A 15,908-nucleotide genomic window follows, 5' to 3' on the forward strand; every position below is an offset into this window, starting at 1 on the left:
CTTAAACTCCTCGCAGGTGAAAGCAGTTCCATTGTTTGACATGATTTCTTCCGGAATGCCATGGGTAGCGAAAAGTTGCCGAATAAAGGTGATTGCAGCTAACGCGAATGACGATTTTACGGGGATAACATTAAGCCACTTCGTAAAGGAATCGACGACTAAAACAAACTTGTTCCTTTGGAACGGTCCGGCAAAGTCAATGTGCATGCGGGACCATGGTTTCTTGGCAGACTCCCAATGATGTACTTCCGATCGAGGGAGGGAATTTATCGCATGCTTGCACGTTGAACATTGACTCACCACCTTTTCGGTATCTGCATCCACAACGGGCCACCAGACGTAACTGCGGGCTAAGGCCTTCATTCTAACGGTTCCCGGATGGTGTGCGGGTAACGCAGAGAGAATTCGATGCCTGTCCATAAAGGGAATTACTGCGCGATTACCCCAAAATAATATTCTTTGGTTACTGGTGAGTTTGTTTCGCCGAAAGAAGAAAGGTAAATGTCGTCATGACACTGAACTTTAGCACTACTCCATCCCCTTAACACCCAGTTGAGCACCTTCCTGAGGCTGCACTCTACCGCTTCTCTGTCGATCTGCGCCTAGCTTCTCTCAGCCTTTGACAGCGTATGAGAGTAAAACGCAATCGGTTTCTCTGTCCCGTCTTCCATTTCGTGGCTAAGTACTGCTCCTAACCCGCATGGTGACGCATTGCAAGCTAAGATCAGTGGGCGGTCCGGAGGTGATGATATTCCGAATTGTACTTTTTACCATAAATGCTCCTTTGTAAGTAGCTGTTGTTTGCATCAAAGCTGACTCTTTGTCTACTACCAATTGTTGTTACGCCTGGGCCAAATCTTTTTTTTGAAAAACTTTTGATTAAATTTTAAGCTTTAAAGGTAGTTAAATTTTGGGTGGAACCGAAAACCGGGATGAGAACCGGGTATAATATAGTCGGGAAACCCCACTACAGCCATTCTTTCTTGTTTTTATTTAGACAGCACAAAGAATACACATATGTAACATAAAACAAGAAAAAACCTTGGTCTTCAAAATATATTTTTTTATTATTATTAAATGTTTGTGTCGTGTGGAATTGTACAGTACCCTAAGTTAACAAAAGTTTTCCGCAAATTTCGTCAGCTGTTTAATAACCAGACTTTGAAACCCGATAAAAATTGCATGGTTGCATTTTAAGTAAATATATGTATTGATGCTTTTTACATAAAGAATCTAAAATAAATATTTTAAATAAAAATTATTATTTGTTTCTTTAAACATTAAAAATGTCAGTATAATATTCAACAAAAACTTTTAACATGAAAAATTACAGACAAGATTAAGTCTCCTATTTCCTCAGTCAATCACCACACCAATACACATACTACGCAGTATATTGAATATTTTTTTTTTCTGCTATTACAGATTTTAGTAAAAGAAAGATTAATATATAAAATCTTTATAAATATGAAGCTGATAATGGAAATTTTACGACTGTTTTTAAGAAAGCAATCGTCAGGAGAAACTTTTAGAGCATGGATCTTATCCGCACTAATGGTACATGGAGCAGTAGCAGGAAATCCAGACGCCAAGCGGCTCTATGATGACCTATTGAGTAATTATAATAAATTGGTTCGACCTGTAGTCAATACTACGGACGTCCTTAAAGTTTGCATAAAGTTAAAACTTTCTCAGCTCATTGATGTGGTAAGTTTTAAGCCATACAGCTAAATTAATAAGAAACATAAATTTAAGTTTAACTGTTATATATTTAAATCCGGTACTCGTAAAGTACAGGGGCATAGTGTTTTCGTGTGAATCGATTTATTAAAGAATAATCCCTATCCCCAAATTTATATGTACGAGAAGAACACAAGAAAGCTAACTTTGAGCGGAGCCAAAGTTGCTATACCCTTGTAGTTAAGATTGGACATATATCGAAAACATCGGATATAGCTGGCCGATCCTTATAAGAATTTAATAATAAAAAAAACTAATTAGAATATAAAATGTAAAAAAAGTCCGAAGTTTCTAAGTAGCTACAAAAATACCAAAGTTTTTATTATACCTAATACCATTTCCGATCTTAAGTCGGCCGATCCTTATGAAATTTGGTACGTTGTATTATTTTGCCAAACATAAAATCCATAGGAAATTCCAACTCTCTAACTATAAAAGCACCAGCTATGGCGTTTCGGATAAATCAGTTATATGACAGATATAGGACATAGTCGGCCGATCCGACTTATAGTTGTCACTTTTATCAACTCAGGAGATGATCCTGATCAAGAAGATATATCATTTATAGGGTACAAAATGTCTCTTTTACTGCGTTTGCACTTTTTTGACCAAAAATATATTATACTCTCTGCTAGTTTATAAAAAAAACCCAGACTAGGTAAAAAAAAAATTTTTAGTGAGAAAAAAGTCGTATGAAGGTCTAGGTAATCACAAATTATGAAAAATTCTAACTTGGCACATGTCTTTGTTATATTTTACATTTCTTGCACCTGCCAAATTAGAATTTTTTTTATTTATTATTTTTTATAACCGTACAAAAATTGTGCGTCCCCAAAATGTGAAGATATAAAAATGGCACTTCGTGCAGATTATATTTTGTGCAACTTATCCGATCTACCCAATTTTTGAAGAATCGGCTAGCTGTATCCTATAGCTGTCATATAACTCAACGATTTGAAATGGCCAACTTTGGTATTTTTGAAGACAGAAGCTTGGGACTTTTGGAAATACCATAAAACAAGAAAGGAAAGCTAACTTCGGACGGAACCGAAGTTTATTGGTATACCCTTGCAGTTAAAAGCGGATATATATCGCAAAAATTGAATATAGTTGATATTTGATCGATATAAAGTTATTCGATATAAACATCGATCCTTATGAGAATATCATAATAAAACCAATTCATTACAATAAAATATCTAAAAAAAAGTCTCAAGCTTCTATATTCAATAATGCCAAAGTTGGTCCATTTCCGATCGTTCAGTTATATGGCAGCTATAGGATATAGTCGGCCGATCCTTATGAAATTTGGTAGGTCGAGTTAACTGACCAAAAAGAGAATCTGTACTAAGTTCCAGCTTTCTATCTTCAAAAACACGAAAGTTGGGTCATTTCCGATCGTTCAGTTATATGGCTGGGGTTTTTTTTTATGAATGCATTACGATGCATCGCCCCAAAAGAAAAAAATCGGTGTAATCGATGTGGACATCGATTTTATCCCACCTTTAGTGCTGGACCATGCTTCCCTTAGCATAATTTAAAAGGACGGTGCTTTCTAACTCCTGTGATATGGTGTTTAGAGCTGGAAAACAATCGATGTTTGGGAATATCGATGTTTTCGAAAATTTTTAAGTAAACATCGATAAAACATCGATGTAAAAATAACAATTAAGTTTTTTATATGAGATCAGAGATTTTTATTTAGAGATTAAGGTTCTTATTTAAAAACATTAATTGATCAACAATGTTTGATTTTGAGGCGCATCTCCTGTCAGATATAATCTGTCCAGCTTTGCTGAACGCTCGCTTTGAAGCGCAGGAAGATGCTGGAACGCATAAGACTTTTTTAGACAGCATTGCTAAGGCTGTTGTGTCATTTGTATGCGCCTAAAAAAAAGATGAAATATTTTTGGTTATACGAAAACATAACATTACATTGATTATTACCATGTGATGTAATTTACATGTGATACCATGTAAATTTTACTACAAGTGATAAAAAATTTAATAAAATAAAGTTAAAAATAAAATTAACCAATTTTACTTAATGCACAGATACAATAAAAACAATAGATGTTTAGAAAATTTAAGAAACATCGATGGGATCGATAGTGCCATCGATTGTTTTCCAGCTCTAATGGTGTTGGCTCCAATAAAATTCGTAGCATTATCGCAATGGCACTTTCCTCAATGACCTTTGTGGTGGATCACTCACAAACTCTAAATTAACTGCCTTTCCTGTCTGTCTACTGGAAGATTTCCCATTATTTGTTAAATTAATTCCCTTGCCTGGGCTCTGCTGCACCGCAGTTGCGAAAAATGCTTCTTGTCATTGATGTTCCAATATTTTTGGGCACCACAATGCATGTTGTTATCATGTAGTTTTCTCATGATCATTTTAACAATTGTGGCATTTTAGGGAAGCAATACAGTATGTTTTGCATTAACTACGGTTTTTTAACTTTTTAGCTGTTTGCATTCTGCATTACATTAGGTTTAAAACTTTCGTTTGGCGTTCTGTCAGAATCAGAATCGGAGAATGTAACTCCTGTGATATGGTGTTAAGAGCTGGAAAACAATCGATGTTTGGGACCATCGATGTTTTCGAAGTTTTTCAACAATCCATTGCAATTTGTGGAAGTGTTGCTGTGCCGGCAGTGATATAACTTTCTTCCGGATTCGCACTTTGCGGCGCTATTTTCCTTAGTTTTTTCTCGCAGCAGGTCTGCATTTTGCAATTCATGCATTTTGCAAGGGCTTTGGTAAATTTAGGTGCATTTACGGATATATATGAAAATAGACTTCTTCCAAAATTCGATTCCCGTTGGTGTATTTGTTTAAAAAAATTCATGCCGCATTGCAAATCACAAAGCTCCATTTGAAGTTCCGGCGCTTGATCGTATATGCTGCATGTCATTAGGGAATACAAAATTAAAATTTTTCCTTTTATTATTTAAAAATCTTTAAACCTGTTTTCAATTTTATTTTTCAGATTTTTTACATTTGTTTTAAATTTTTTTCAAAGTATTAAAAGTAAAAAATTAAATTATTAAATTCAATGAATATTTTTTTAAATGAAACAATTTCTAAATTTAAATAAAAATATTAATTTTACTTACTTGTCAAGTAAGTAAGATATCAAATATCAGGTACCTCAAATAAACTAATCAAATCAAGGCAATTCAAGTGTGATGTTAAAAACGCTAAATTAATGTTAAATTCTTAAGATTTAATTTCACTGACCCTTTCAAGTTTTTCTATCTCCATAAACTCTGTCACTTCCTTTATTTAGTCAAAAAACCTTTTCAAGCATTTCCCCTTGCTGAGCCATCTGACTTTGCTGTACACTATTAAATCACCATATTCACTTTCACATTCCTAAAGAAACATTTTTAAATTCCTATGGATGAGCAAATTGTGCCCTGTTAACAATTTTAGTGACCAAATTCATTGTCCGTACAGGACCAGTCCATTTAACGCACAATGCCCCTTGGTGAAAAACGCACTACCGTTTTAAATAAGTTGACCCATAATACCGTCTTTCCCACCAAGCATTTCCGAGGCCCCATTTGTTCACACGGAAGCATATTTGCTAGACTCGGCTTTAAGGTCAATCCTTTCGATTATTGAAATGAAAATATCAACGTCTCCCATAATACCGTCTTTCCCACCAAGCATTTCCAAGGCCCCATTTGTTCACCCGGAAGCACATTTGCTAGACTCGGCTTTAAGGTCAATCCTTTCGATTATTGAAATGAAAATATCAACGTCTCTTCTTTTTTTCAAAAAGCAGAATTGGACTCGGAACGTCTTCATGAACATTAAAAAACCGGTCAAACATTCCTAACTAATATTAAATCCGAAATTACGCATGTTTCATCCAACGGTAACCAAAAAAATTATTAAGTAAAAAATAAAAAAAACATGTAAGTTTTTCTTTTTGGCAACGGTTTTAATCAAATCTGGCATTTTTTCCCACACTTTCCAAAACAAGCTAATATATCTTGAAAAACTCTTTTTATAAAGTTGTCCGAAAATCATCTGAAAATGTCTTTAGATTTTTATTACAATTTATTTACAATTTTAAAATTGTATTTTCTCTAAATTATTATTAATTATATTTAAACTATTTTCAAAATGCTCAATTAATAAAATGCCTTTTCAAATAAAATTTTCTATTTACACTTATTATTAAATGACAAAGATTATTTTCGGCAAAAAATAAATTAATGGCTCCGATGTTGACCATTCTGTCTGGGATGACAACGAAAAATGATTTTTTGCAGTGAAAAGTCTTGGGCAATACAAAAATGAAGTGCCTTCGTATTAGTACGTACAACGTAAAGACTATGCAATTGTTAAGCAAAAGGTTTGCGGTGTACGAAAAGTTGAAGTTTACGCTCGAAGAAAACTGGGAAATATTGAACATTTTCTTCCAAAGTGGAGAGTCTTCAACCAAAACTGCAAGAAAATAAAACGTATTAGTAGACATGTTTCATGTTGTCGAACTGGGTACTCATTGGGTATTTCCTTTTCGCAATGAAAGACAGGTTGAACTGGTTGGTCAGCTATAATGTGAAAGGGCAAAGGCTACTATGCACTTGGTAAACCCCCTATGAAGAGATTTTACGAGAACAGTGACTCTTGCTCTGGTCATCCTTGGTTGTCCACCAATGCTATCGATTCGAACGGTGAGCTAATCTAGGAAAAACTATTCAGATGCTTGGCGTTTTAACGACAACGTTTATGCTAGTCGTTCGGTGATAAATTTGATCTGCGATACTGAGCCCAGCAGTTCCCAAAGCTTCGCTGTCAGTCCGTTATGGATGCTTGGAAAAAGTTCCTCGGCTCTTTGTGTCATTTTTTATGCGAACTGATAGTTTTGTTTGAAAGTATGCCGACCTTTGTTTCCGGCTCCGTCCATCCTTCTCATAAGTCCAAATGCAACTAACAATCTGTTAAGAGGAGCCCCAAATAATAAGGTGTAACTCCAATGAGTTCCGAGTTTTTGGTTGAGTTTTTTACGAAAGATACATTAATGCTGACATGCTATGCGACCCTTTCTTAAGTGCGATAAGCGAACCACTTTTGTATTTGTGTTAGGCTGCAGGGGATTGGTTTTAAACCATGCTGTTTATCCCGTGTATCCATGGGTCCGATCCCTTGAATCTGTAACTTTGAAATGTGTATCTACAACAGGGGGGGGAAAACTCTCATTTTCCATAGCAGCGCTGCCGGCACACTGACAGTGTAAGCACTTTCCAATTTTTTTAGAAAATCTCTCATTTGCTCTTATTTTGACTCATTTGAGAGACCAAACTTAAAAATCGAAATGTTTTCACTGAGCAAATTTTTTTTTTTTTAAATTGGGTTGGAACAAGTTTTTTCCACAGAAAATATAAATAGGGAAGCGACGTTTTTCATTAGTTTAAGAACTGTTGCTAGCAAAGCTTTTTTTAAAACAAAATTCACTATGTAGTTTAGTCCCCATTCCAATTTTTGAATTTCGAAAAAATGAAATAAATACTACGTTCTTTTCGCTGAGTGAATGCTCTGCTCTCATTGTTTTTCTCAGCTACGCATACACTAAAATTTTAAACGTTTTGATTTTTGCCCCCCACTGATCTATAATTGTGTTCAACGCTTGAACAGATCTTGAGGTCTTGAATGTTAGCCTCCTGAAGGGCTGATTATTATCTATTGTTATCTATTGATTATGATTATGATTATATGATAATTGATTATTATTGATTAATGATTATTATCTTTGGTCTCCCTTTCCATCTTTCCGTGGATTTGATATTCGCCGATTAATTGTCGCCTTGTTGACCAATTATTGATTTCAGTCTTTTTTAATGACTCCGATTTTAAGGCTAACGTCATAGAGGATCCTATCGCCTTTTTGGCAGCAGTCTTTCTTGATCCCGCAATGCAGTGCAACGGAAGAAGTCTTTAATAATTCTTCTTTTTATATGTTCGATTGCCGATCCTGAGCTCACAGCATCACTTTGCATAAACCGATTGCTGGGTTGTTGCCGCAATTTGAACTTGAACAAGTTGAACGTGGAGAATAAAATAAGTTGAGTATATTAGAAATACGGCTTAGAAATACACAAAGGGAAGCAAAGAGAAAGATCGTTTTAAATAAATAATGGGGTTAATTTTATAAACTACGACCCGCGTACTTGGGCTGTCGAATATATATAAAAAAAAATGGTATAACATATTTGCAAATAAAATAAATCTTTTTATCATTTAGTTAAGCTGTAATATCGATATATAAATATTTTTTTTTATATTTTCCGATCGTTTGTTTTTGGGCACACTTTTCATGTTCAATTGAAAACACGAAATTTAAAATTATCTCCGCATTATTTTATTATGACAGAATAAGTGCAAAAAACCGGAAAGAGCACTTTCTGTTCTAAAATGATTAAAACTAGTGGAAATAGTTCAAATTTATTTCTCGGTCTTGGACACCATGTTCCTTGTTTTGCACATACTATTAATTTAGTAGTAGACAATACTGTGAAAAATATTAAGAGCTTCTCGACGGTTCTGATAAAGTAAAGCGTATTGTCACCTATTTTTTAAAAAACGTGGAATTCTTGTCTAGACATGCTGCCAGAAACGTTATCGACAACAGAGCTTGGCATATGCCGTATTAAAACCCTTTATAGAAGCGGCTGTAAGAGTTAGCGGCGAATCTTACGTCGCGGTCAGCTTAGTCGTTCCGATGATCATTATGTCGCTAGCAAAAATAGGAAAAACAATAGTGTAGTTGGCAGTCGGATGTTGGATAGACGGATAATGGATGTTATAACAAAAAAATCAGATGAATATTTAACCGGATTGATTAAAAACAAGATTTTGATTAAAGCTTCGTTATTGGCTCCGCGCTAAAAAAAATGGTGTTAGAAGCCTCAAAGGAGGCATTCTAGAGGAGATGAAACTTTATAGCGAAGGAAAGAGAGTGCGTAATTAATTATTATTATCTAAGATATTTTAAATATACTCATTCATTTGTAATAAATGGTTTCAGCGCTCGTCAAACTTGCAACCGCCGGAAGAATTAGATATAACACAATCAACCGCCAAGCCTGTTTTTTAGAGGCTCACAATCGAAGCATTCAGCCAAAACCCAAAGCCCCTACGAATAGGAATTCCAATTCCTAAAACTAATTGGGAAGCTGACCCAATACAATCCTGGAATTCGCAAAAACAGATAGAAAGTGATCTTCTCCTCAGAAAGGATGGCTTCGGCTATTAAATGTGTAGTGTGTGACTCATGCAGCCGTATGACTGATCGACACGTAACTCAGTGTGTATTTTTGAAGTCACTGGCCCATTGATACTGGAAATAACTTTAACTTTAAGACCAAAATTACGTAATTTTTTACAAAAACTTTAAGAGACAAGAGCAAACAGTAAGCTTATTCGCATCCGATCTAATTTTCTGTTTCCTTCTAAGCACGCTAAAGGAATACTTAACAAGCAATGTGAACAAATAAAAAAATGTAAAAAACGTTAATTTTTTCTAACAATTTTTGCTTAATCAAATAAATCTCATTTTTATTTAAATTTTTTTACTTTATAAAAATTCAGTTTTTAGTTTTCTTTTTTAAATTTTGTAGTCCCTTGAGTAGTTTTCCTAAGCATTTAATATTTAATATTTATTTATTATTAACAATGAACTGTTATTTCTATATTATTATAACTAAGAGTAAGGATAAATTAAGTTAAAAGATATTCCATAATTTTGGATTTAATTACATCTAGGGATAGTTCAGGGGACATTAAATGGGATAACGAGTTATAATTTTTACAGATAACGCGGAATGGATCGTGTTCCGCAAAATTAGATCTAGAAATCGGTAACCAAAGGGGTCGAAATGATCTAGTTACTCTATTAGGCACAGAAAACATTAATTTTTCAAGAAGTGCTTGTGAGTCAACCTGTCCAAGAATAAGCACATGAAGCGGCATAACCCCAGCACAAGTACGGCGCTCTTTTATAGGAGGTAGGTTTAGCGGTTTTAACCGGCAATTGTACGACGGGAGGGAAGTGGCAGTATCCCAGTTTAAGCCTTTTAACGCAAATAGCAGAAACTGCTTTTGGACTGATTCAATCCTCCTTTGGTGAACAAAGTATTGCGGACTCCAAACGCTAGAACAGTATTCCAAGATAGGACGAACCAACGATACGTATAGAGTTTTAGTTGTGAAAGGATCATCAAATTCTTTAGACCAACGTTTGATAAAAGCTAGCACGCCTCTGGCTTTATTGACTGTTAGTGATATGCGGTCATTGAAGGAAAACTTATTGTCAAAAATTACTCGAAGATCGTTAATTAGGAAAACACGATCTAAGACGTTATTCCCAAGAGAGTACGAAACGATGTGAGGCACACTGCGATTGAACGTCATAACCTTACACTTAGAGCAGTTAAGCAAAAGGAGATTGTTTGAGCACCACAAGAAGACTTCGTTAAGGTCTAGTTGCAAGTGTCTATGAAGGAAATGGTCTGAGAAAGAAAGACATAACTTGACATCATCAGCATACATAAATGTAGTAGCATAGTTTATAACACTAGGTAAATCGTTGACAAAAAGAACAAACAGAAGAGGTCCTAAGTGACTACCTTGTGGGACACCAGATGAAACATTTATAATCTGTGATGAACTGTTTTTAAACAAAACACGCTGCGTGCGGTTCGATAGATAAGAGGTCAACCACTGTACTATATGAGGAGAAAACCCCAAAAGACACAGCTTATGAAGGAGGAGATGGTGGTTCACAGAGTCAAACGCTTTACTAAAGTCAGTGTACACCACATCAGTTTGCATGCGGCTCAGAAAACCTCTGTGGATAAACGAAGTGAATTCAAGAAGGTTAGTCGTGGTAGAGCGATGTTTGACAAAACCATGCTGTGAAGTGGAAATAATACTTTTACAAAAATGTTGCAGTTGGAAAGTAACCAGTTTCTCAAGCAGTTTGGGAATCGCAGATAGCTTAGCAGTCCCCCGGTAGTTCTCAATAAGTGCTTTAGAGCCTTTCTTATGAAGCGGAATAATAAAAGATTCATTCCATCTCTTGGGGAGACATGCCAGCTCCAAGGATAAGTTGAATAAGATAGTGAGAGGAAAGCAAAGGATATCAGAACAGTACCTTAGAACACAGCTAGGAACATTGTCAGGACCAGCAGAGAATGATATATCTATTGTTGAAAGAGCTTCGAACAGATCCTGAATTCGAAATTTTGTAAAGTGAATGTTGTTTATATGTGGTAATTTATAAGGATAAGAAGAATTGTGGTTATATGAATCGGACGAATAGGTGGTTTGAAAAAATGACGCAAAGAGATTAGCAATATCTTGCTCAGAAGAATGTGAAATATTTTTATATGATAGGGAAGGAGGAAAAAGATTTGATTTACGTTTCATATTGACAAAAGAGTAGAAGGAGCTTGGATCATTTCGAAAGTTTACCTTACAATTCCTGATATACTGCTTATAGAGTAGATCGTTGAGAATAATAAACTGGTTGCGAACATAAAGAAAGTTTGACTGGTGGCACATCGATCCTGACTTAAGAAACTTTTTGTAAGCTCTGGATTTCCTGTTCTTAAGACGAGAAAGGTGTTTATTATACCAAGGTGGTTTTATAGACAATGATACAGGGACTTCCGGAACAAATTTGTTCAAGGCATTATGAATTATTTCGTAAAACGAATCCGTAGCTACTTCAATTGTGTTTATAGATGAAAGAAAATTCCAATCGATTTCAGCTAAATGATTCCGAAGGGCAATAAAATCAGTCTTTCTGAAGCATTCGAAACGAGGTTTAGCATTAAAGCAAGCAACATTGTGAGGCACATCAATTAACACCGATGCTAATAGTGTAGGGTGGTGAATGTCTTCAGGAAGCGATAGCGGCGGGGACCGAATCACTGTCACAGAGGATGACACATTAGAAAAAATAAGGTCCAGAAATCTGCCATGAGTGTTATGAATTGGATTAATTTGGAGCAGGGCAAGATCGGTTAAGCCATCGATAAAGTCGTTATGACAACTGGAAAGCAAGGAATTGTCTACCTCAGACGGGATCCAGGAAATGATGGGAAGGTTGAAATCTCCCATGATTAGGATTAAATCACGGTCCTTGGCCAACGAAGAGACAGACCTAATGGCATCAAGATGGTGAAAGTACACAATATCTTCAGCCATGGGAGGAATGTAGGAACAGGTCAGAAAAATATGAGACGAGCCAGTTAAAATTTTCACCGCAATGAACTCAATTCCGAACTCGTTCGTGAAAGGAATAATTTCAGAAGGGTACTTATTAGTAACAGCAATGAGGACACCACCTGCAAAAGTTGGACGATCCAATCGAAACACTATGAATTTGGAAACAAGAATTTCATAATCAGAGACAGAGGAGTTAAGCCAAGTTTCAGTAAGCACGATAGCATCAAAATCAAAAGAAGCACTCTTTGTAAAAAACTGGCTCAGCTTACCCAGAATACTTCTAACGTTTTGATAGCAGCAGGAAAATACTATGTTATTCAGTTTTTTGAAGCAGTTTCTGCAGGGATAGGATTCTGAGCGTCTTTTGCTAGCAATTCATGAACGATACTGTGCTCAGGCCAAGCTACAGGATCAAGTGCTTTTTCAAGGTAGGAATCAGGTAGAACTATTTTAAAAGAAGATATAGAACGCTTATGCTTAAAGTTAAACTTAAAAACAGCTATTTCATTAGGAGCTACCTTAAGATGGTTTAACAGGTGACTCTTGACATCATCAACAAAAATGGCCTTACGAGGAGCAACCGCCCTCAGCGTAAGTCCAGAAGATCTAACTTCAGGCGCCACACCAACCAGAGGCCTTGGAGACATCACAGCTAGAGCAGAGGGTAGGTTGTCCAACGATGGGGGTTGTCCAACGATGGAGGCTCCAAGATGAGAGGTGGCTCGAGATTTGTACTTGGTACGCTGATCGCTTCTTGCAAGGGATGAATATTAGAGTGCCCTGAAGGAAGGCTCATCAAGTCCATTGGTACTGGAACAGCATAAGTAGGTAGACTAGTAGGCGACGGTAAAATGTTTGGTGTTGAAAATTCATCGACTTGTACAGCATGGGATGTAGGGGTATTCAATAATTTAGAAGTCAGCAGGTTGTTGTTCGGAATTTTTCGTCTGGGGGATTCACTTAACAACTTTAGCCCAAGGAATTGAGTTTCAAGAGCGAGGAATTGCTCATTAAGGGCCGAGAATTGCTTGTGGACATCTAGGAAACCATTTCTCGTCTGTTTCATAAAAGTCCGCATCTCTGACTCAATTTCTCTACAAGCGATGCAAGACCATGTCAGGCCAATTTTCTTGTTGATAAGGTCACTTATCCTTATCCCATTGTGTCCTCCTCCAGCACATTTAATATGTGAGCAGTTATTGCAGAGCCAACAAGACAGGTATGAGTCACCCGTGATGGTTCCACCAAATTCACATTTTTTTGCTGTGCAAGTAAGACTCAAGAGACTAACAAAAAGTTTATCAAATGCTTTATTTGTAACCTAACTAACAGTAGTATTGACCAATCCAGAGGTGTTGCGTAGCTGGCGCGATCTGCTGGAAACCCAAGTCAATCCCCAAGCGAGATGTACTTTTTACATTTGGATTTCGTTATTTACCAAGATGGACACCAAACTGCGTTACTTCAACGCCAAGGTACGTTAGCTTGGGGATTCTGTATGCTTTTTAGGGAAAGTGAAGCGCCTGTTTGTCTATTAGAAGTAAAGGTTGCATGTTTACACTTTTGTTCGTTTCTTTAAATACGTCAGTGTTAGTAATTTGTTCTTAGGAAAATCCGTAGTATACAGGACATATAACGATGGCTTAATTGCTTCTTTGTAGAACTTCCGTAGTCTTTTCCAGGCTTCAATGTCATTATTATGGTCGAGGTTGAGCCTGGTCGAGGGATTGAGGCCTGGCTGTTGATCTGCTGGTTTGCCAATCACGTCTCTATTTTCGCACTGGTTGTTCGAATTGCCGATTAACAGTATTTTTTTGCATGTACTTCTTTTTCATGCGGAGTTTCATGCGGAGAAAAAATTTCAGTCGAATCGATATTTAAAGGAGTCAACAGGGCCGTAGCTAGCATGGGGCAGGTGGGGCGGTGCCCCAGGGCCCCCGAAGGGAAGGGGCCCCGCCGGGATCACAATAGTCTAACAAAATAAAAAAATTCTAAATTTTTTACAGTTTTACTAGATAATATACAAAACATGTTTTCGCTTTAGTTCAACATATGTCATTTGGTAAATACCATTAAAAACGCCGCTTTCTCCCTTTGCAAGCCGCAAATTCGTCGATGGCTTGGCTGAAATCGATCTTTCTTGCTCGCTCATTTTCAATCGATAATAGGGCCAATCCACACAATCGCTCTTGCCCCATAGAGCTTCTCAAATAATTTTTAATCAATTTCAATTTCGAAAAAGATCTTTCCGCCGTTGCAACTGTGACAGGAAGTGTCAGAAACATCATACAAGCAGTGCAAGTTATCCAACCCCTAAATACAGGCCACATATGGCTTTTATAAACAATATTTTCAATCTCTGCATTTGCCTTTGGCTTGATCTTTGGCTCAATTATCCAACCCATAAATCCAGGCCACTTATGGCTTTCCACTTATGAATTTTATAAACAATATTTTCAAACTCTGCATTTGCCTTCGGCTTTGTCTTTGGCTCTGAGGCGCGATCTCGGTTCCCCATAAACAAATCAAAATCAAAAGTAAACATCAGCTTCCCTCCGAAGCCCAATCAATTACGCCTTTTGCGTTTCAAGTACCCACCAAATTGCATCGATCAGCTTAATCGAATTTCACAATAAGATGCGACAGTTTCATCTTAAGCCTCTAATCTAAACACAACTGATGGCCGAGGTTCTTTGGATCAGATTTAGAATTAAGAAGTCAGTCCTATTTTGACCGAGACCGCGAACGGTTGACAAAAGTATTTAAGAAAAAACCAAAAGTGTCTTGTAATTTTTGCGTTTAATAAATAAAGGTTTAACACCAAGTTGTGAAATCAAAAAATAAAATTTTCATTTTTTTAATTCACCGAACTACAAACAATTTAACTTGCATACATCAGAGTAACTTGACGTTAAGGAACTGTTTTCAATTATGATCACTTCAGCTAGTTGTTTCACACTATCAATCAGACCGATTTTTTTTCTGAACGCTGAACGCAACGAGAGTAATTGCGATGGAAATGTGGAAGAAATGTGATCACGGAAATTTTTCATGAATTTTTCGGCTTCTAACGAAATTTCCTTGTCAGTGGCATTGATTATGAATTTTGGTTGAACAATTTTGTAGACATCCAGAACAGATTTCATACCTTCAAATCGGTACTTCAATTGGAAACAAATTATGTCCACCAAAGGATAAAAAACAGTTTTTTATCCAAACACTGCGAAGTTTTCCTTAGGATTCGAAAGTCTTTCGTCTACACATAGTTCATCAAAATGTTTTTTCCGTTTTCTGCGCACTTTTTTCTCTGAAAACTGTAAAGGGATGCCAAGTTTTGAACATAAATCGCATGCTTCCTTTAAAAATTCTTCGAATGATTGCCGCATGGAAGAAACTTCAATGTGTTCATTTTCCAATAACTCGTGTGCTTTCATCAAATCTAATCACCCTCTCTTTCTTTCAAGCGAACGGTCGTGTTTTTTTGTGCGCACTGCGTTTTTGATAAATATTGGTAAACCGGTGTTTACATACTTTGTGAATTAAATCTTGTGAATCATAACAATCTTAAAGCCTAAACCGTATCGCTTCGCGAGTGCTTTGGTATATTTGGAATCGAATTAATAATTTGTCTAAATTCTATTCCAAGCATAGCTCAGCTCTGCTTCTTCCCCGGCTTATCTATATTTTCTGCATTTCTCTTGTGCACTCTTTCAAAGCTCCCGCTTCGGCTTCTTGTTTGGCACAGTGGTTCAAGGTATTGTGTTTTTTAACTTTTTAAATATTAATTTTTGTCTTATTAAATTAAAAAAAAAAAAATAATAATAATAAACAAAATGGAATTTAAACTGGTCTGTGCCATTAAGTCTTGCAACAAGACGATTTCCACATCCCAGCCTAGTATCCATTGCTGGTTATGTGAA

General features: G+C 36.3%; 1 protein-coding gene across 7 annotated transcripts in view; it reads left to right on the plus strand.

The window, feature by feature from the left end:
- nAChRalpha4 (nicotinic acetylcholine receptor alpha4) overlaps window positions 1-15,908 on the plus strand; it is a 270,245-nt gene that overhangs the window by 22,109 nt on the left and 232,228 nt on the right. For all 7 annotated transcript variants that reach the window (XM_070279509.1, XM_070279508.1, XM_070279511.1 and 4 more), the window contains one exon: window positions 1,426-1,707. In XM_070279509.1, the coding sequence (XP_070135610.1) occupies window positions 1,468-1,707 (240 nt within the window). In that variant the 5' untranslated portion in view covers window positions 1,426-1,467. Of the gene's footprint in view, window positions 1-1,425; window positions 1,708-15,908 lie in introns of those variants that run through there.

This window comes from Drosophila bipectinata, chromosome 3L (genome assembly GCF_030179905.1).
Source record: "Drosophila bipectinata strain 14024-0381.07 chromosome 3L, DbipHiC1v2, whole genome shotgun sequence".
NCBI lineage: Eukaryota > Metazoa > Arthropoda > Insecta > Diptera > Drosophilidae > Drosophila > Drosophila bipectinata.